The 23,274-nt window shown below is 43.0% G+C and overlaps 1 protein-coding gene across 4 annotated transcripts in view; it reads right to left on the reverse strand.

Annotated features, from left to right (window-relative positions):
* Positions 1 to 23,274, reverse strand: part of ZNF511 (zinc finger protein 511) — a 188,436-nt gene that overhangs the window by 15,825 nt on the left and 149,337 nt on the right. For all 4 annotated transcript variants that reach the window (XR_011205022.1, XM_069240643.1, XM_069240642.1 and 1 more), the window contains one exon: positions 14,684 to 14,808. Coding sequence is in view for 3 of the 4 variants with exons in the window: in XM_069240643.1 (XP_069096744.1) it covers positions 14,684 to 14,808 (125 nt within the window). In the remaining variant the exon portion in view is untranslated. The remainder of the gene's footprint in view (positions 1 to 14,683; positions 14,809 to 23,274) is intronic.

Genomic DNA, 23,274 nt, shown 5'->3' on the forward strand with positions numbered 1-23,274 from the left:
CGACAAAATTTAAAGATTGGCAACACTTTCTAAATGTTTCTGAGGAAAGTCTAGATGCATTGGTTAAGGCTGGTGACTATAATTCTTCACTTTCCAGTCCCGGGGGATGGTTGGTATGGCCCACCGATACTGATGAGTGTCAAAGGCGTTTTTTGAACTCTTCAGGGTTTTTTTCCATTCATAGACCAGACCCTCGCTTTTTGTCAGGTCAGCATGCTGGTATAATTACAACATACAGTGTGGGCAAGCTGTGCCAACAATGGGTACAAACGAACACCTTAACAGCGGTGAAACAACACCTGAATACTCTTTCTGACAGTATAGACCTACAAGATTTCCCATTAGGTCCTAGAAAACAACGCTCGAAACGGTTTTTATATGCCATGTATAATGAAATTTGGAAACTTTCTCAAATTGAGGCTGCTGCACGTTTACGGCAACTTGATAAAGAGAATTTGGAAAAAACATTGTCTGTTGTCGACAATGGCATGAACACGCTATCCAACAGGATTTATTCCCTGTCGAATATAGTGTCGTCTGCTATTGATATCACTCAGACTGATTTGTCTCGATTATATCATGGGCAAACACAGCTGCGTTCCATCATGCAGCTGAGTTGGGCATTGCAGACGCTGAAAAGTGGCCACATTCCATGGAAATACCTTAATGGGAGTGAACTGTTCGCTGCTTTTAATTTTTCCAGGGAACAAGTGACAATGGCTAAAAGAGAGGCTTGTTTCACCTTGCTTCAAGTTGAAAAATTAGATAAGTTGCCCTTCACGGTAGCAGAGAGTCCTTCATCTATCTGGCTCTTACACGGCATTATTAATTTACCGTTTTTAACGTTTCGTTTCTCAAGCTGCCTGAAACATCTTGCAGTGGGACGATATGAACGGCTTGGAGATAGCTTTATTAAGGAAGAGTGGGAGTTGCCCTTTGAGTATCGATGTCTGAACGGCAAACAAGAAGTCTTTCTTAGCGGAAGTGAATGTGAGACTACTGTTCGTCATTCCATGATATGCAAACAGGTGTCTTTTCACGGTCTTTGCAATGCGGGGGGTGCGAATTTGGCCTGTTTTCTGAAGGGTACTCCCGTCCCCTTGATTCGTTCAGTGTTTCATGTACTTTCTAATGGGAGTTATGTTCTTCTGAGCGATGACAGCTGTTGCGGCTTGCGACCTGGAATTGCCTACGCAATCTCAGTCACGAAGGTCGTTACGTGTTGTGGCCATGTTTTGTTTCCCCCCACACGAGAGATACAAGTATCTGAAATGTGGCCCCACATTGATACTATTAATGTGAACTATGACAAGTTGAGTAGACTGAAGGCGCTATTGTTTCAAAAACAGGTCGCCTTGACATCCGCAAAAGAGACGTATGTTCTCCAGGTTGCGAGATCATCAGCCGAGATACAATCCCTTTTAAATACCGATTTCCCCAAACACTTTGGAGAATTGGTGTCCAGAATATTCAATGCTTCAAGCACGACTGGGATTGTTCATTTCTTTAAGGCTGTCGGGTCTGGTTTCCTGTCCATCTTCCAGACTGTCTTCGGAGTCATCCCATCAGCCATCCATTCTCTCTTTTCCAGTGTGTTTGGTGGCTTTCCAATTATTTTGGCTTTAATTGGCGGACTACTACTGCTATTTTTTCTGATTCGCGGTGGTTGTTTTTTTCCAGCGACACAGAGCAATGGAGCCGCTCCCGTCAACACCGCTGTGCCGTGAACGCATGGTTCGGATCTTCGGTACACCTTTGCTGGTGGAACTGGAATTTGACTGGTCATTGTCATTCCGGCCTCTACTGTGGTGCGTACAACCGGTGTTCCGCTGCATATGGTGTCTCTTTGAACATCTGCCTATGGTCTGTCTTGCTGTTGCACCGACATCTCCTGTGGACCACGAACTGCTGATGTCCCCGATGAGGGTTCATACACGGTCATGCCCCTTGAGACTGAGGTTGCTCCGCGAGGCCACCTATGAGCCTTCTGTTATACGATCTAACATGGATGAGGACTCTGCAGCGAGTGTCGATACACCGATGACTATGGCTCACTTCTGCTCTGTGGATCCATTTGTCCGTCCAGCTCTCAATTTCACTTCAGACGATGTTGACTCATTTTTAAGATCCTTGAATGGTGACTTCGATGACATTCTTCAAGATCCTGCATATAGCACATAATTTGATGAATTGGCTTGCCAGTTCCCAATTCTAATAAAGTAGCAATTATACTAAAAGTTTGCCATACTTGTCATGGTTGATATTAAGGTCTCTGAAATGTTTTTAACGAATTTTATAACACAACATTTATTTTTAAGTTTTTGGCTTTTTAGTTCAGTAGCAGCTTTCTAGCGATTGGGTTTCTTTACCTTCATCATACCTGTTACGGCAATGGGGAGGGTGTAGTGAATCCTAGTTTGTTTTAACGGGTTATCAGGAGTTAGCTTAGCCGTAGGCTTGTAAACTCGTGCCCCCGTCACCCAGTGACTTTTAACCTACTTAGCTTGCTCTGGCTCAGTCCATTTAATTATTTATTTCCTTTAAAATGGCGGCCTTGTTTATAGTTAGGCCACTTGTTATGGGTTCTATTATCAGTGTCACTGCGCCAAGGCGTCAAGATCAAGCACGAAAGACAAACATACAGTAGGCATTCACACTTAGGGATTTTCCCTCTCTATACTTTCGAGGGATTGTTGATATTAATTGCCGTCCCAAGCATGCCTGTTATCTATTGTTATGAATAACACTTATGTCAGGGGACCTTGTAGATCTGTATAAATACAACACACTTTTAGACAGATAATCAGAGGGATTCCGACCAGAGGGCATCGCCACCATCGCTGATACCGATGCTGCAGTCATCTTGACACTGACCCAGTCTTCGTGTCCCTGCGGAGTCTGAGATAGAGACCTCATTCCAAGGTAACGAGGGTTGGGGGCTCCTCTCATGGACACGGCTTTGGCAGATTAGGTTTAACGAACCCAGCTCTTCCTTTTTTAGGTAGGAGGTTAGACCTACTCTCCTTAGGGTATTAGGGCTTATTCCATCTTTTACATATACATATATTTCTTTCATATATTGCATAATGGTGGGGGTCTTTATAACAATGACTCTCCTCTTTACAATACTGTTGCTTGGTATATTCATTATCCTAATCATTGCAGTTCATGCAACTTATCACAAATTGCAGTTATGTTGAATAAAAACTATTATAACTTTACTGCATCTGTGTTATTGCCTTTGTTTGTATGAGACATAATAAATCTGTGAGAAAAGGGTAATTTCCGTTTAACAACGACAACCCTGAGATATTGTACTTTGAGTCCATGCGTAAGCGACTGCTACAAATCACCTTTTACTATTGTGTTTCTGGTGAGGTACTGCTAGTAAGCCGGTAAGGTTTGGACAACAGTTACAAATAGTTGTAGGAAGAGACTTAGTCACCTACAAACGAAAGTACTGTCATCCTGAGACCAGCAGTCTTGCTCAGAGCAAGAGTCCAAACTACGACAGGCCGGCTTTGATCTGGAAGTTGACGTGTTCCATGATCAGAGGGAGTCCTTGTGGATGATGGCAATTAGGGAAGGTGAGAAACAACAGGAATGTGTGTCGGGACAGGGGCACAAGGCAAGAACAGAGGTAACAAGACAAGAAACGAGTGAAAAGGCAAGCCAAAAAATGATAGAAGAACAAGTGAAAAGGCAAACCTAGTAAGTGGCAAAGAGACAGAAAACGAGTGAAAAGGCAGGACAAAAAAATGTTCAATAACTACTGCCTCACTCATCCCATAACAGAAAGCACCAAAATGGAGAACTTTAAAAAAATGTTTTTATTAACATTTTTAATTGTAACATACAATGTGAACTTATACCACAACGCTGTCAGTAGCAACGTAAAATCGTACAGTGTACATACATCAAACGGACTGATAACCTAGTTTAGCAGTCCGAATTATAGGCCCTTCTCACAGGGTCCCATGACTCCACCTCGCTGCCAGAAGCGTGAGGCGGCTCCAACTGTTCCCCGGTGGGCCCTACCTCCCCTACTGGGAGGTTTGTGTATGTTTGACATTAGGGCTCTGTACCAGTGTCCTGCTGCATGGATCTCTGCTGTTCCATAAATGCCAGTCCTTAATGTTCTCTCCACATCCCCCACACCTGATCAAATTTCTTAGGACAACCTCAGACACAACTTTCATACACAACTTTCTACACCATCATACCATGTTCATTCCAGCAAGGCATCTGGGCCTTGGTAGGCAGGGTAGGCGACCCCCTCTGGACTTTGCGATATCCCTCTTTGCCACTATTAGTCCTAGTGCGCCAAAGATTATTTTTTTCCTAGGGGGAATCAATGTCACCTGGGACCACCAGGAGCATGAACTGGGGGGTTGTGATATCTCCTTTCGCAGGACAGCACTAAGCTCCAGCAGTATTGTGTTCCAGTATCTTTGGATCACTGGACACCGCCATGGATTGTGGTAGAACAAGCCTTCAGCCTGTCTGCATCTAAAACATTCAGGTAAAGGAAACATCTCCATTTTATGAAGCTCGGCCAGGTCCAAGTACATTGTGTGCGGGATCTGCAATCAGATCACATGGAAGGGTGATCGTATATTAACTTCTCGCGATGCATCAAGGCGGCCTGCGAGACCACATCCTCCATCCCACCCAGGAATTGTTTCCATTGTTGTTGCAGGCCTCCAAGATTGTTAGATATACCGTTTACAATAGTCTTGTATAGCAAGCAGATGTCCCCTTCCTCAGTGGCTCCCGGGCTTCAGGAAGGCCCTCCCAATTTATCCCTTCAGTGTGGAAGAGGTGTCGTAATTGTGCGTACTTGAATATCTTTATGTGTGAGAGGCCATATTCCATGTGGAGGCTGTCAAACAATCTGAATGCATCATTCTTTCTAACATCTCTGATCCGAGAGATCCCAATTCATCACCATCTGGCAAATCCCTTACGTTTAGGCACTTAAGTACCAAGCCTATCCATACTGGGGTTTCCATTGTGACTCTCTTTCCATCCAATGTGGGCTTGCACTCTGTCCCAGGTTGCCAGAGGCACCCAGGTTGGAGCAGGCAATATCCTTCTGTCCTTGCTGTCATAAAAGCAGTGTACATATGGGCGCTCAACCATGGCATGCCTGTCCCTCCACACCGCTGGGTTTGCAGCCACGGCTTGCAATCAATTGTTAATAGTTTGGAGCTGGGAGGCCCAACTGTATGCCTATTAACTGAGCTAGGGCAATCCCCACGTTATACACAGATCTATATAGTGTTTAGGGTTATCCAGGGGGAAGCCAGACCCACAGCAGCAGTTGTGGCTCCCTATACAGTTTTAGAAAGTAGGATTCAGGGATCACGTGGACTTATAGCAGTTTTGGCAAAGTGATCATTTAAAGAGGGCTGCTCCTGCCCAGAAGTGTCAGCAATTGAGAACGCTATCTAGCTATGTCACTGCGCATCTTCATTAAATGACTGTCCACGTTAACTCTCAAAAAAATTTTGGGCTGTTAGTAACAAATATTTCTAAGTATAGACATCCATTGTCCACTACCCACAGGGGGCCCAGTTCCCCACCAGATACAGCATCAATATCTGCCAACTAACCCTGTATCCAGAGTAATCCTGGAAGGTACCAAGAACATCAAGGAGTGGACCCAGTCTAGCTTCTGGGTTTGGAAGGTAGAGAAGGACATTGTTGGCTTATAGGGAGATGGGATCTTTCTCCCATTCCGCCATAGTGCCACCATCATCAGCGTCATGTACGGATCAAATCCAGGCTGCCAAGGGCTCAGCACACTGGGGAGAGTGAGAGGGGAGAGAGGGCACCCCTGTCTGGTCCCCGTTCCAGCTGGAAGATCTCGACATCGCCCCATTCACTCATACCGCTGCCGTGGGTTCTGTATTTAAGTGACCCACCTAGCTACGGAAGCGGGCCCGAATCCAAAACATTTTAGTACTAGGGTCACGTAAGGCCAGTAGATGGAATCAAATGCTTTTTCAGCATCAGTGGCGACTATGACCTGGAGGTTTCTACCTTCCATACAGTATCGAGTCAGTTATACAGATGTTTCAGGTTCAGCCTAGTGGACCTGTGGGGCATAAACCCGTTCTAGGCATAGTTAATAAGTGATATGAATTTATTAAGTCTACGGGTCAGTATGGCTGCCAGTAGTTTGATCTCAACATTGAGGAGTGAAATGGGATGATGGGACGCACAGTTTGTCCATGGCTTCCCCTCTTTATGTATTACCACAATTATTGCATGCTGAAGGTCCAGTGGTTACGTCCCTACCTGCTGGCCTCCTTGAACATATGCAGTGGGTGTGGTCCCAGGGTTCTGGTGTCTTGCAACTCTGTGTTGCCACAAGTGTGTCAGTGAGCTCCTCATGGGTCAGATCGCCCTCCAGCAGCTTCAGGTCCTCTCACGCGACGGCCGGGAGAAGCAATCCTCCCAGGAAGCGCTCTGTCTTGTGCTAATCCATTTGCAGCCATGCCGCGTATAGCCCACAGTAGTATTGGCTAAATTCCTGGGCTATGTTCCCACTGTCAGCTAATGTTTCCCCTGTCGGGGTAACCACCTCTCCCACCCACTCTACCTCCTCCCCCCTGAGGCCCAGCCAGGCCAGTAGGTGACGGGCTTTTCCAAACGCTCTCACATTTTGTTCAGGGTGGACAGGTAATAACTACGGGCCACATCTTCTGCAGCAAGACAGTATTCCTCCTAAGCTGTGGTTAACTCTCAGAGTATGTTGGCCTCCAGTAGTGCAATAGGAAATTGTTCTGGTGATAAGGCACAGCTCTCAAGAGTGGCCAGTGTCTTTGCTGCAGACTGTTTTAAAGGACCACTAAAGTTTGTATTTTGTCCCGTAGAGGAGTTTTGTAGCCCTTCCATACTATGACAGGGGAGTCTACTGAGTCTTTATTTTCCTTAAAGTATGCCTCCTAGTGAGTTTGTAACGGCTTGGCTATGTCTTGGTCCTGAAGCTCCCAGGCATTAAATCACCATTGCCCTTTCCCACCTCCTCTCCTACCATCTAAGATGAGTAGCAATGGCGAGTGGTCAGAGATACCTTGTGTGTGGTACTTCACCTCCTGCATGGGTGGGTGCTCCCCCCGCAGGTGTGAACAGGTAGTCAATCTGGAGAACGTCACACTAGCTCTAGATAAGAATGAGCCTCCACAAGTCTGTTAGTCCCAATGTCCTAGCAAACTGGAACAGTGGTGTAGACTGTTGGTCATTGAGATCTAACACTTAGCTATGCCGTGTACCATGGTATCACTGAAGTCTTCTCCCAGTAGTGGCAGCGTGTCCTCAACCTCCAGAAGTATCGGGCCTACTTTGTCCAGTGTTTTGCAATGCAGGCGAGGAGGGGCAAAGTCATTAATTAGGGTGTAGCCCTGCGTGCCTCTAGTCCTTTGCAACCAAAGGATGGTCCTGCTCGGATCTGCCAAGACTTTTGGTTTTGAAAGAAGGGAACTTACATGAAAGAATTGCTGCTCCACTGGATCCCTGGGAGAATCCGCATGCCCAAAGAATACATATTGGCCCTGCCCCAAAGAATTTACATTCTCAGATCATCTGGTGGGTCTCCTGCAAGAAGACAATATCAGGAGCTGGTATACTGTGGAACTTTGCTTCCAGAGCTTGAGAGCCAGACAGTCCTGTTCAGCAGGTAGCAGCTTAGCGCAGTGTGTCTGCAGTCATGGGAGTGACTGGTAGCCCCTGGCGGAGTAGTGATTCTGGGTCACTGTCCAGTGAGTTCAGGTCATCCCTAGATTGCTCAGAACTGCTTTGCATCTCTGCTGACTCCCTCTATTGCGCCATTTCCACCACCACCAGCTGTGCCCCCGCAGCTTCTGGCTGATGCTTTGTTGGTTTCCAAACAGCCTGCTCTTGCGTTTTGCTGCCCTCCATCATCTCTTCAACTTCGTGACCTACCAGTTGCCCACATCTGCTCTCGCTATCCCATCTTGCTCGAGTCAGTCCCAGACTTTCTCTGAGGTAGCAAACAAGTGTGAGGTAGCGAACTTCTCCACAATAAGCTTTGTAGGATAAAGAAGCACATAGCGGAGGCCCAGTTGGTGGGGCTTTCCTTTCACTGAGAGGACTGAGTTCATTCTCTGCTGGACAAAGATCGTATAGTCCTGGAACAAGTTCACCTTATGATTTTCCACTGCCTATGCACCACGAAACCGGGTGATCTGAAGAATGTGATCCCTGACTCTACAGTTAAGAAGTCTGGCATCCTTGGGTGCCCCTGGCACCAGCGGGCGTCTGGGGACCCGTGCGCTTGTTCCACCATAAAGAAAGTTGAAGGATTACAATCGTATATATGCTGTATGAACCAGTTTTCCAGGAACAGCTCTGAACTTTGATATGTTCTGCAAGGCCAGTGATCCGGATATTATTTCTACAGGAGTAGACTTCTGCATCTTCCACCTGCTCTTGCAGGTGGGTCACTGCATCCACAAAATCTTTCAACTGGGTCTTCATTTCCTCAATGGCTGGCTCCATCCGCGCTACTTTAGTCTCCACAGTGGCTACTCTCTATCTCAGATTCCTATGGTCCATTCTGAGGAGGCCCAAGTCCCAAGGTACATCTCAGTTCACAGATTGCTCCAAGGAGTTTGCTGAACTGTTCACTCTGACCTTGAAGGGAGGTCTCGAGGGATCAGAGAGTGGGCTATGCGGGGCCTCTTGCTGAGTGTGGCGGGGGAGAACATCTCCACAGGTGGCAGGGCTCTGTCCATTCGTGGTTTCTCCATAATGGGCTCTCCTTTTCCACGGCACATCATGCGCATATAGTCCCAGTACGTGCTGTCTGGGCCCTTAATACCCCCAGGCCAAAGGGAGGGAGGAGTCCTATGGGTTACCACTGCACGCCTGCCTGCCCAGCAGAGGGTTAGGGGGTGGTGTTGGTGAGGCCAGCTCTCTGGGCCGCTCCCACCATTTACAATCCACTCCCCGGTCCAGCAACACAGCTCAACTGGGACTACATGATGATTTTACAGCAATCCTAGGAAGCAGTGACCCCTGCCACCACCACCACCAATGGTCACATTATGTGCCAAAGAGATTCAAGTAACCGCACTGTCTTCTGGGGGGAGGCGCGGACCCACAGTCCCTGTGGTTGCATTACTGGGCCAAGCAATGGAAGGAAGGCATCAGTATAGGGTGTCCCTTAGTGAGAAGGAACCACAGCACCCACATGACTCAGCTGCAAGTCAGGCCCCATGGTAGGTCGGCTTGACCTCTCTGGAAAGACTCGGTCCAGTCTCCGGGTGTCTCTCAACTAGGGCGGCGGTATTCCAGCAGCCAGCGCGTGAAACAGAAATCTGTCCCCGCTCGGTCTCCAAGCATGATTGTCGTGGCTCTGACCCCCCGTTACAGGGATCGGGCCATCAGCAAAGATCCAGGGGTGTAGGGGCATGTTCTTTCACTCAGGGCAGGTGCAGAGGAGCCAATCTCTTCGAGCCACCATTTTGGGCTGCGTCTGCAGCTCTGGGAAACCCGCTCTCTCAGAGTTCTGGAGAGCCGTTAGTCATTCTGTATCACACATGGACAGTGGCAGGCCCCTCCCTGAACCTATATCAGTACTGGGCACAATTTGCAGAATCATACCGCAGTCGGGGCTGCTCCGCAGAAGCTCAGACAAATGAGTCTGGCTTCATCATAGTCTTGTCCACGTCCCCCAAAATGTAGAATGTTTTAATGCTTACTCTTTAAATGTTCTTCAACATTCCGGCATCTCTCAAGGCAATAAATCATACAGACAACTTCGACAACGAGAACCCTGCTCCACAGTCTCTACAATCAATTTTAGCAATTATTAGTGAAGCCCTAAAAAGCAGCCCAAAACCTTTCCCAGTTAACAAAATCATGCTCGGCTCAGACCATTTCAGAAACTATGATCCAAGCACCCACAAGGCATTTCTGGGCAAAGTCATTATAAGAGTCAAAGTTCAAAGTTTATTGATTGATCGAAACAAATAATTTCATCATCATTCACAATACATATCATTATAGGCATACAATTAAAACTGGGATAAAAAAATCCTAGATAAAAACAACCCACAAATTAATGAAATAAAACATTAATTAAAATCCCTGATATAGAGTGTCCATTTATCAAAGTGATAGCAGTGCACTGTTCATATAAGGTCTCCACAACAGTTTATTTATTGGGCCATCATACAGTCAGCCCTATACTTCCATGGGACTTCAGGCTAATACCAAAAGTTCTTAATGCCGGATAGTCCAGGCAGCATATAAAAACTTAGACACTGCTGACAATATCATCAATGATGAATCGTTCTTACATATTCGTTTGGCGGACAGTCGCTCACTTATAAAAAGATTTTTGCAGAGGTGCACAATCCATCTTCGTCTAGAAAAACATATCTAAGGCAGAAAAAAAAGCAAATGCTCTGCTGTAAGAGAATCCTATTTCACTAAGGAAAAAAACTAACGTGGAGAACACAATCCTGTCAACCCCAAGCTAATAAACCAAATTAGAGGTATTCCAAAAGAAACAAAAAAGCCCAAAAAAGGGATATATAGATTCGCAAATGGCAAATGAAGCCAAGAAAGTTTAAAAAGGGAAGTGTTCATGAAAAGACAATGGAGGAAGAGATATTAGAGAAACGTAGGTGTATAGCTATGCGGTTACTGGTTGTAAATACAAGTAGAGACACTGTGGTATAGGTAGCGATCAAGTAGTAGAGACAAGGTGTCTAACCTAGGTCCAGGAATCCAGGATCCCTGCTAGAGTTTCAGCATAGCTACTATGTTAATGAGATCAATTCAGGTAAAGTTTTACATAGGTAGATTGCAAGATATGTCCTGGACTTTCCTTTCAGCTCCTTCATCATGGATGCACTTAATTTGTTGAAACTTAATGGTGACAAAACAGAGGAGTTGGTATTTGGAGGTCCTGCCACCCTTTGGCCTAGTAGAGAACTTGGATTAATGTTTTATCCTCTTTAATTTTTATATCAAGTCTCCAACATACTTTAATTATCTGTATGCTGCAGAAGATGGTTCCTCTTCTGCTACAAGGCTGCCATACAACTGTAGTTCAGTCTATGATTTTATCCCAGATTGATTACAGTAACTCATTGCGTTTAGGACTTCTGAATTATCTGTTGCGCAGAGTGCAAGTTAATTAAAATTCTGAGACAAAACTTTCATCAGGGCTTCTGCTGCAACCTCTATTTGCTCCCATCTGTAAAGCTTTGCACGGTATACCAGTTCTGAAGTGGGCAATCTTTTAAGTACACTGCATTATCATTGAGCCCTTTAGCAAATGGTTCTCTTTTCATTCTGCAGTTTATTCTCCCATATATATGTCCCAGAGAACTATTTGGTCCTCCAAGGCTCATCTTTTACAGATTCCTACCAAGAAAAGGCAACTGGATGGGGGGAGGAGCGGTGAGACATTACTTCTTTTTATATCTAGCAGCCAAATACTGGATTCAACATGATGAGAAAGCTGTTACCCATTCCCTTTGTCAATTTTGGGCAAACAGTTTTGTACATAGGAATAGGAATCAATAAGGGCATTTTTCTTCAGAATGAGATAAACCTCATGAGAAATCCTTATCAATTTTAAGGGCATGAATTTGGCACCAGACTTAGATGCAGAAAAACTGAGGCCACAGATCAGCGGTTCTTAACCTGTGGTCTGAGCATCCCTTAGTGTCAGCGACACCTACCCCAGGAGTCAGTGACGCCTACTTAGGGTGCCTGTGACTGCTTAAATTCTTTTATAATATGAACAGAATAACACAGTGTATGTAAATGAAGAAGCAAAATGTAAAGTAATTTTTTTTTTTATTCCGTCAATGTGAAGGAATTTGAATTTCGAGGTTAAGAATTACGTTGGTGTCCTCAAATTGATTTGCTGAAGCAGTGCAAGTACATCGAACACAATATACTATAAAATGTCGATTTTTATATTTGTTTTTTAATTTAATAAAATGTTTATTCACTTGTGTATTTGTTTGATGAATGTTTGTTTTTGAATTTTTGTGTATTTGTTTGAAGTTCAATTCCTCAAAATTGCTTTAGCTGGGGTCCCCGACTTCTAGTAATGACTCAGATGGGGTTTCCGGGTTCCAATAATGATTCAGAATGGGTTTCCGGACTCCAGTAGTGGTTAAATGGGGATCCACAGAAGTCAAAAGGTTAAGAACTACTGCAGGAGATGAAAGTGATCCATGCTCAGTGTTACTGGGCCTACGTAGCAACAAATAGCATTGATCAAAAAGCCAAGATTGAAAAAAGGGAGTAGTCTACCAAGTCCTTTGCTGGTTCTCTCAAAGGCTAACAGACTACTAATTCATCTCATCTTGGGGAACACACCCAGATCGTAACCACTGGAGTCACCTGTGGGGTCCTGTAAGAATCCAACATTTCCCCAGTGATCTTCAGTCTTTATATGAAACCCCACAGAAAATGATTGGCTAGCTACCCAATGCATAATCATCAATTTCGGGTGCAACTATACTTTATGTGCACACAGCAAAGGCATATATCATCTCAGCTCCTTTCAATCATGCATGCTACTGTGGATACCTAGTAACTACTTCAAACTGAGACCCACAAAGACAGCGTTCCTGAAACCTCATCAACAGACAAGACATTGCCCTGACCCAGACTGGGGGTGGGACACGTTCTACAAATCTGGAGGGTTTCTCTCTGCAACTGAAGTCCTACTCTGAATCACTTCCAAATCGACCCTTAGAGCAAAAAAAAAAAAAAAAAAAAGACAGTGTGGAATCACCTATCCCTAGCTAGGCCAATCATTATGCTAGCTCTGAACTTCAGATCAGTTGTCCAAGCACTGGTCATGTGAGGTAACACGTGCTCAAAGACATCATTATTTTCTCTGACACAGACAGGAAAGGACAAATCAATTTCTGACCATACTACATTCACATTGATCAAACTACATATGCTGCCCCCTTTAGTCAATGTCACCATAAACCAAGCTCTAGAAAAAGGAGACTAATAATGTTGGCCTTTATCCTAACACTGTCAGATATAACAGCCCTCTTAACCTCAAAATATTCTTGCACCCTCCTAAAATTCAGATGAAAATCTGAAGAACACCTCATAAATGAGGACTTTCTCCAACACATGTAAAAATCACTCAACCCCTGCCATGTCAATGCACGCTCCAAAGATGCCCAAAAAAGCCTACCACCAAACCTTTCTATCTGTAATCGTCCAAAATAGTTTTACCCCTCCTATGTCAAACTATAATGTCTAAACTCTCTCCCTATCATCCATACAGGACCATATCCCTCTCAAGCTAACTGAAACTTTGCTCCGTTGTTTTCCAAAGCTCAGTCGATGCTCAACAAATACCCAAAGTATAACAAGCTGTCGTCCTAGAAACCAATGTCTAGCCAAATATCTGCAAAGGACCATTGACAACCAGGAACCTAAAAGCTTTGAGGATCCATTCATTTTGTAGTTGCAACCCAGGCCTCAGACAAAGTAAACAAATATAAATTTAATACCAGGTAATGTGTGATTTAACAGCATATTTTTTCTATAAAATGTCTTGGTATTTGAGAATGATAAAACTGAATTAAATTGTAAACAATGTTTTGGATCATGCTTGTTTAGTGCTCCACCAACCAGTTTTATTTTATGTGAACTTTTTCTGCAGCAAGTTCGCCCGTCCTGGCATTGTAGCATGGACATCTCTTATATTTTGTTGCCATTTTAAAAGTTCATATTAGAACCCTCCAGCTCCCCTAGTATTTGGGTCCAGGGGATAAACAAGCCCTCCCCGCTTTCATGATACAGCATGAGTTCAGGGAAAGTGAGATGAAAACGTGTTTCCTTTCCATTCTAGTCATTAGGGGTTAATGCAGTCAACATCTGAACTTTACAATCCTTTCTCCTGTTATTGGTGCCTGGTAGAATTAAGACATTTTCCACCTGTTTATTTTTTTCTCCCGATGTTATGGGTCACAGCGGTAAACCAATTCATTTTACGCTCTATTTTCCCTATGTGTTTGGCAGTAGGTGAACAGGTTTACCTGGTCTTTGATTTCCCGTGTTTTAAGTTCCAGTGCAAAGAGCAAGTTGTTATTCCATTTCCTTTCAATTTGTATCTGAATTTAGTATTTATAAAGCGCATTCAGGCAGTAGCATCGAAGCGCTAAGTTTTTCAATGTTATATTAGAGATCAGAGAGAGGGTGGCCGTGGGGTCCACACAATTGTAGTGTTGTCTCATAGTCTGAGGATACAAATCAATATCAGGAGAAACACCATGTTAGTTCAAGAACATGCCTAACCCTTTCCAGCATCAAAAGCCAAGCACCTCATGTCACCTTCCAACCACAGAATGCAAAACAGGCATGGCTTTATGAATGCAGGTCAACTTTCTGTGGCCCTCAGCCGATACAGAGGTAACAGTGAGCACGAACGGAAAAATGAATAAGATGCAAGGCAAATCAGCCAGATATCTTACCTTGGTCCAGTATCGAAGTGTACCAGCGGACTTGCACTAAGGACACTGTACTTTATTATCACAACATGCATTCATTAGCTCAGTGCCAAAAGCCACTACGAATATATTCTAACAATACCCAGATAAAAACATTAATAAAAAAAACACAAAAATCAGGTTTTTTTACTGGGTTTCACAATTACCTTTTATCTTTCTTTGGTTTATCAAATCTAAAATCAGAAGGGTAAAGGTGAGCCTTCACCAAATGCTCCTTTCTGTCTTTGCTGGTCTTGAACTTTTGCTGGCAGCCTTCAACCAGGCACTGATACTGCAAAGGAAAAGTGGAGATTGGTGACACACCCTATCGATGTTTGGGAGTCCGCTTAGCTTCTGACACTCTATATCTACAGACTTTACCAAAACAACTGAAAGCGAAAGCCTGAGATTACAGATAATTCCATGTCTCCTTGATGTTGTCCAGCCTCTACCATGTCTGGGCATCCTTACACACAGCTTTCCACTAAACATTAGTACTGTAAAATAAATCAAGAGATGTCTCTTAGCACTTGTCAGCTCTGTATCAACAATATGGTACTGAAATAACAAGGACAACATAGGAGTCTAGCTCTTTAGCCAGTTGTGAGGGATAGTGCAGCCTTTAGAGGCTTGTGTATGCTCCTTTGAGGTCATAGAATGCTGATAAAGTAATCTGTTCACTACAATATTCCAAACACTAGTATTACCAGAGAACCGCCAACACAGATCTGTTTAGACCAGTCTACCGATGGAGACTACAATTAACCTCAGTCACCTCGTTGTCAAAGACCGCAAACAGCCCATTTAGATCACAAAACAAGTCATTTTGAAGCCTGAACCAAAGTTGAAAAAAGGGGGGTGAGCAATGCACCACTTTTATTAACAGATGCATTGTCAAAAGACACTGTTAATTGTGTGTCAGTCAATCAAACTAAAGCAAAATGTTCACTATAATTATTGGATATACCAAAGACCAGAACTTTGAACTAAGCGCGCAAAGCAGAAATACAGTGCCCATGCAGCATTTATGATTTCAACCACACAGGTGCTGACAGTGCCATCTTGCCCCCATTGTCGACCAGTACCATAAAGGAAAGTCCATACTAAGCTCAATTGGCTACAAATAGTACAAATATATTTTGCATATTATTAAACTACGGAATTGAATAATGGTTAACCCTTTCCCTACCTTTCCCCCACAGTGCAAAGCCTTTCTTTGGCGATTTAGGGTAGTCTGTGCTCAGGCCACCATAACTTTCTGTCCACGTAAGCTATCCAAACCAAATTTGTGAACTTTTTTCCATCATCCTGGAGATTATAAAGGTACCGAGGGTTTGTGGATTCTCTTGGAGGGGACAGAGTAAAGGGCCAAAATATAGCTCAAAAAAGATAAAAAAGTGCTCCGGATAAGTGTCTTTTTTTTTTTTTTAAATAAAAAATCAACGAACGGTTTGATGTGCTGAAGTCACCATCTTCCATTTTTCATGAACATGTAGAGCTGAAGCAAAAAAAACTAATTTTGTTTACCACAGTTTTGACGTTTTTCAAACAGGTAGCCAATTTTTCCTATTTGTGTGCTTTTAACCTACTTCCAGTTTGTGGTGCAACACAGTGAGAAACCCGTGGGTGAAAAGTAGGCAAAATTCCAAGTTCAGCAAAGGGTCATATGGGTCGATCCCTCAAGGTGTCTCAAAGAAACTAACTGTTGTAATAAATAAATATTGAAAACGAGTAGAAAAAAAAAGCCATTTGTGACAATGTTTTCATCTGTAACTTTACATAAAAATGGCTGATTTACAAAAGCAATGTACCATTACATTCGCTAGACCCTTTTAGTTGTGAGGATATATAGGTTTCATAGTTTCTCCACGAACCGAATGTAGCCAAAACAAAAAACTAAGCTGCATTGAACAATGGTGTTTCATTGTGTACTGAGTATAGACCAATTCATATGGTGAAATATGTAGAGTCAAAAATAGTATCAAGGTAACATTTGTACCTCTGAAATAGGCATTATTTGTACATCTCTGAACTTGTGGGTACCTATAAGAGCATATAATTTACAGGGTATTTTTCAAAAAGTCTTCTTTCTTACACTCTGGTTTACATTTGGAAGGCACAAATGCAGCAAAATCTAATTGGTAATAATAAATATCCTACTAATTTATGCTCCCACCTCTTCTGATAAAAAATGGTACCTCACTTGTGTGGGTTGGCCTAGTGCTCCTGACAGGACAGCCCAAAATGCAACATGAATACATCACATTGTTCTACTCAAAACTGACTCGTTTTTTGCAAAGTGCTAGCTGTGGATTTTTGTCACTTCTTCAGCCGGAACCTGGGGAAATCTGGCAAACCTGTAAATGTTTTAAAACTAAACACCTGAAGGAATCCAGGATGGAGATACTTGCCTGGCTCTCACCAAGGGTGTTTACCCAGAATCCCTTGCAAACCTCAAACTCTGACTAAAAACACACTTTCCTCACATTTCTGTGATGGAAATTTCTGGAATCTGCAGGAACCACAAACTGCCTTTCACCCACCATTCCCTTAAGTCTTTTAATAAAAATGGTATACTTGTGTGGGTAGGTCTAGTGCCCGCAACAGGAAACGGTCCAAAACACAACATGGATACATCACATTTTTCCTCTCAAAACTGACCCACTTTTGGAAATTGGGTAGCTGTGGATTTTGGGCCCAAGCTCCATGGAAACCTAGCAAACCTGTACATTTTTTAAAACTAGACATCGAAGGCAATCCAGGATGGGGTGACACTTGCATGACTCACCAGGCTGGTTTACCTAGAAACCATTGCAAACCTCACACTGGACTAAAAAAACACATTTTCTTCACTAGAAAGTTCTGGAATCTGCAGAGAGCCACAAACTTCCTTACACCAAGCATTTCCCATTCTCTAAGTCTTATGATAAAAATGTACCTCACTTGTGTGTGTAGGCCCAGTGCCCGCAGTGAGAAATGTCCCAAAACACAACACGGATACATCACATTTTTCCACTCAAAACTGACACATTTTTTGCAAAGTGGGTGGCTGTGGATTATGGGCCCCAGCTCCGCAGGGAGCTAGGGAAACTTAGCAAACCTGTACATTTTTTAAAACTAGACACCAACGGGGTTCCCTAGTGGTATGCCTTGCATGGATCCCACAAAGTGGCTACGCCTAGTGCATGCAACAGGCAAACATTAAATCAAGGTCAACAGGAGTCTCGTGGATTGGCTTCCACTGACCCTGGTTTGATTTGTGCCTATTAAGGGCACGAGGCCAATTCACAAAAAATGGGGTAGCATTTTTATCAGTTAGAAACTCTAATCTGCCCCCGAGGAAGGGGGAGCACTAATCCATTGTGAGGGGAGGCAGCTCACCCTCAAAAGAGACCCTGGTGCCTAGGGAAGTGGATCCCTGCTTGGGGATCGCCACCAAGCAGGGATCCACTAAGGAAAGGTACCATTGGAGCGGTGATATTCTCAGCTTCCAATGAAACCTCTCCTGACTAAAGCAGTGCTCGGTGCCGAGATATCCCCTCAAGCACCGATGCAATGAAAGTGAAATGAGCAGATAGTCTCACTTCACTTTCGTTTTCATTGTAATGACGTCAGCGAAACATGCTCGCTGATCGTCATTGCAATGAAAAAAAAAAAAAAAAAAAAGCTTCAGGCGGTGGGAAAGCCCTTTCTTAGCTCCCAAGGCTGATTCAGTAAAAGGAAACCCCTCTGGTGGGTGCACCAGCAGGATTTCCTGCGGGTACGAGGACGGCACAAAGCCGTCTTCAACACACAAGGATTTGTGCCAAGGCTGGCATGGAGCCGCCTCCGCGCACAAAGGGTTAAAGATAACATTAACATTACAACACAATTATTGTGTTTCTAAGTTCCTAACATAGTTCAGCGACCAAGTGTAAGCCTTGAATGTTTGACCTCAAGCACCCTTAAAGTTAAAGCCTATAAAAGATACCTGGTATTTCAATAAGCATGTGGTACTACCTACTTACAAGAGCAACAGTTTAGACTTGCTACAAAGATCGCCCAGTGGCATCATGGTTCTTTAGGGCCCAGAGTACTCGTCTGGCACATTAGACTGGGATCTCATAAGTAACACTGCCTACATTCTCCTAGTGTTGAGACAAGACAGTGGGTATTCAAAAATCAAAGAAAACGCAGAAGGCGGAGAAACAGGATTAACAAGTAACAGAAGTAGTTTTTTTTTTTTTACAATTGTGAGATTTTCTTAGCCGCTCAAGAGATCTTTAGAAAGTAATGTGGAACAAGAATGGAAGACATTCAGGAGAGATCAAGCAAGCAGGATGAATGCGAACACCTGGCTATCTGCACTGACTTAGAATTAGTGTGGAAATTGTTAGCAAAGTGTACACTGTTGTTTAAGTTGCAGCCTTATTTATCTTCAAGAAAGAGACATTCCTCATGAGAGTAGTTGTGGCTACCCTTCCTCCAAAGAGCTATCTAATACAGGAAACCACCATGTGATGAATTGCTTGAGGATGCCAAGAAAGTACAGATAGACTGATAGTTCACAAAGAGTTGCCTCTAATTATACGCTGTTGGCTTTATCCAAAAAGTACCACAGGATTTTTTTTTTTATTCAAAGTATGCAAGAACCTCCCAACAGAAGGTTAGATTTGTAAAGAATTAATACTCTGAAAAATGTCTATTTCTATTGGAATTTGAAATGACTGTGAGAAGGAACAAAAGATGGGTTCTAAGTCAAACTTTGTTACTGTGGAACACAGTGCATTGTTCATGGATACAGATAGCCTGTGTGCCATTCACACTGCCTAGCTACTTTGAGATCTCTAAGAAAGCCAGTTTTCTATGAAAAGCGTGGTAGATGGCAATAGCTTGAAAGAATGGCATATTGATTTTGACAATATTTGTTTCAAGTCCCAATGATGAGTTGCATACATCTGAGGGATACACTTTTCTGTGTCCTTCTAGGAGTCCGAAAACAGATGCCTGATCTGAGCTTGTAAGGTATCTTTATTAACCAAATAAGGAAGATAGTGTATTGATACCTCTTCTACACACATTCTTAGACTCAACTGCTTCTCTAGAGACAAGAGGTATAAATTCTTCCAAGCGAGGGTTTATAACATTCTTGTGAAACAACTGTTACCTCTTGCCTCTTGTAGGACATGACTGCAGACTGGCAGCAAATTCAGATTTTCATCTTGCATGCACTCAGGAGCCAGGAAGTCAACTTCAATTATGAAATGTGTTGTAGAATCTTGCCTGACAATCTGCCTAACAAAGTGGACCAGGATGGCAGCCTTCTACGAGGTTCCTGGGGCTTAAGGATACCAATACAACCATTGCTGCAGGCAAACCTGAGCTGTCAGAATCATGTACTTGATGCTTCTGTACATTCAGAAGACAGTACTGATATTTTACTGACCAGCCTCAAAATGGAGCATTCACTCTGGAGGTGGGTTGTAAAATTCTGGTGGTGAAGTTGCAATTAATATAGTTGCAAGCAGTTTGAATTCTAATGTGTGTCCTAGCAGGTTGTAGTGTAAGACCAACTTGTTCTCCTCCTCCAGAATCCTGCTCAATGTGTATACTTGTATGCTACAGACTTTGAAGGTATACATCTGTATCACTGAAGGTTCCAAGCCAGATATCCTTTCCAGAATGTCTAAGCCTCTTTGGAAAGAACTCTTGCTTTATTTTCTTCCAATTTGTTTAGAAGAAACATTGCTATGATCTGTGCATATTGACAACAATTCTGATCTGATGGATGGTAAGAAAGACTTTGGAGCCAGATGGATTGCTATGAGTTCAACTTCGCAAGGACCATCAAGTGGTGGCCACCCAACCTTGCACTTACGAGTTGGACGATGGATATCCCCAGAAGGTATTTCCAACAGCCATGTACTCCTAAGTAAAAGACTGTATGGAGACTTGGGGACAGAGACACCATGTCATCCGAACCTCCAGTCACCTAGGACAACTGACCATCCAAACAGAGATTTAACTAATGATGATTATACCCAGTGTACCCTTCTACACAATAAAACGCACAAAGTCATAGAGCCCAACAGTGAAACCCATAGCAAATGTCATCTTGGAGATGCAAACTTTTGTAGAATTATGCATGATAGCCTGTCCTCTGTAGGAAACACTGCAGTGTTTGTGTCTAGGATCCCTGACATGTATGGGATCAACTGCGCTTGGATCTACTTTGCCTTTTGTTGTTGCCTTGGGAAATTTAGATAATGCCTCAATTAAACCAGTCATCTAAATATGTGAAGAATCACATCCCCTGTCATATTTGGCATGCTACTACCATTGCCACATACTTGAAGAATGTGTGAAAGATGGACCATGGGCTGGATTGCAGAACTTCAATTTGGGCAGTGATGATATCCACTTTGAAACAGAATCATTTGTTTGTTTTTTAACCCTAAAATATGCTTCCTATAGGTTTAGGGATCCCATTCTGGGCCATACTAGGAGCAGTGGCTGAAATGTCAGCAATATGACACTTTCCACTTGTTGGTCATCTTGAGATCTTTGACTCTACAATGTTGATTTTTGGTCCCTTCTATTTCATGACGAAGTACTTGGAGTAGATTCATAGATATTTAGGTGCGATGGAGCTTTTTTTATTACATTCTTTCTGAGAAGCAACTGGACCACCAGTAACAACTGGTGAAGCAGTTGCATTCTCAATGCTGTTGGTGGTACGTAACGGGGAGAAGTGCCAAATCTGAGGTTTTAGCTATTCTGTATAACACGTAGCACAGATACATATATTATTTTTCCTTGTCAAGCTGGAAAATGTGATGTTATTTTTCCTGCCACGTGGGCGCTCAAGGATGGATGTAGAGAACCTCACTGACCAAAAGAGGGTTGGGTCTTACCCAGAGTGTCAGAAGACTGTGGACCTCCTTTGCCTCAGCTGGACTATTCAAATTAAGTTTTTGCTCTCTTGTTGTGCTTGCGAGTCTTGTATACTGCAATCTATAAAGCTGCTATTGGTGTTGAAGCCTCTCAATGGCCTCAACTGTAGCTTCAGAAATGCCTTTCTTTTGAAGGCCTACCTTTCTGCAAGTATCCACTGAGATTTCTTGTTCTGCAGCTCTTCATCAACTTAGGTCATAAAAACAAAGTTCCAAAAAATAGCAGACCTATGATTCTTTGTTGTACTTTGGGGGATGATGAATGTTATATAAATATCAACTGAACGAGAGGAATTGATTTGGCCCATCACACGTCCTCCCACTAACATGCATAAACAAAAGTATGTGGTGTTCAAGAAGGAAGTCACTCACCAATGCTTTGTCATCGAGCTGTGCTCCATGTTGGGAGGGGGTTGTAAAACCTAACAGGCTCTTTTTAGGGCTCTTGTGTAGAGATTATTTTCCTTTGTATACAGTATCCTAAGTAGACTGCAAGTATGTACCCCTTCCATGCCACACAAGTAAAAGAGTCATAGATTGGGAAAAATATTAAAATGATATAAAATTATCAGGAGCAAATAAGCTGTCCTGAAATGTAGTTGTTCTCTGGCCCTTGAAACACTGGAGTGACAAGGGCAGGATCTCCCGGGGTGCAACCCTCAAGTCTCTGCCTCTGGAGTCTGTACACTACAGAGATGAGCTCTTATTTGTTACAGAAGGGAACCACTGTCAAGGGCACCAAAAGAAAGCAGACATATTCGGGCATGATTAGCTGTGCCCCCTCAAAATAATTTTAAGCCTAACTAGCCACAAAGTAGTATAAAACACCTTGGTGACTGCAGTGGGATATTCCTTGGTAAGAAAATATTCTGAACAATAAAATTAGCAGTGTTGGTCTGTGGGGCGTTGTCAATGAGTTTTATTATAGGCTTATACAACTTTTTTGTTCTATCAGATAAAATATTGTTTTGGATATTTTAGATAACTATGCTGCATATGAGAGAGAAGATTATGATTTATTAAAAATATATGCCTAATGTAATAAACATTTTTGCACTAAAAATGAAAACACTGAACTTTGTAAAATTGTATTTTCCTCTGGACTAAATTAGGCCCAAAGTTGGCCTAAAATCTATCCAGAATTTTAATGTAGCCATGATGAGTCTGCGCTTTCATTTTTCCTCTCATCACATGTAGCAAAATGTGCATGGAGAAATGCTTTCTGTTGACAAGCTATTCTCCAAGAACTCTAGAAGAAGCCTTTTGCTACAGTCCAAAGCTTCACCTGTTTGTGCCACTCTAGGCTTATTCATAACTTGAGACTTTCATTGTTTTGAGTGTAACTAAATTTGTAGTCCCACATTTGATGACACTAGGTTCAAAGGGGTTATATTAATATTCATTTAGGGGATGATGCTGCATCACTTTATGCATTGTGTGCAATGATTCAGTCACCCTATGCTGACAATGATATGTTCACTGTGTATGTTGCTATATAAAGGGACCTGATGGGAGATGACACAATTCTGGGCTTGCCTCGACAGGGAGAGAGGACCCTTGCGAGTCTATCTCTTGCTTATGACTTAGAACATTTAAGACTTGTCTTCATGCCAGCTTTTTTGCTGTACTTGATTGTGTTTTATGCTAATTCCCTATATTGATTTATGAGGCATTTAGAATAACTATTCACTTTGCCTTCTGTAATGCACTTTAAAATGTATATAATACACGTTCAAGGTTTCTAACTTTCCTGCTTCTGAACTTTCTTGAGTCTTATGACCTAGTCAATGTTCCTTATTGACTGATGATTTTGATTCGGTTAGTGG

The sequence above is a fragment of the Pleurodeles waltl genome, chromosome 6, assembly GCF_031143425.1.
Source record: "Pleurodeles waltl isolate 20211129_DDA chromosome 6, aPleWal1.hap1.20221129, whole genome shotgun sequence".
In the NCBI taxonomy this organism is placed as follows: domain Eukaryota; kingdom Metazoa; phylum Chordata; class Amphibia; order Caudata; family Salamandridae; genus Pleurodeles; species Pleurodeles waltl.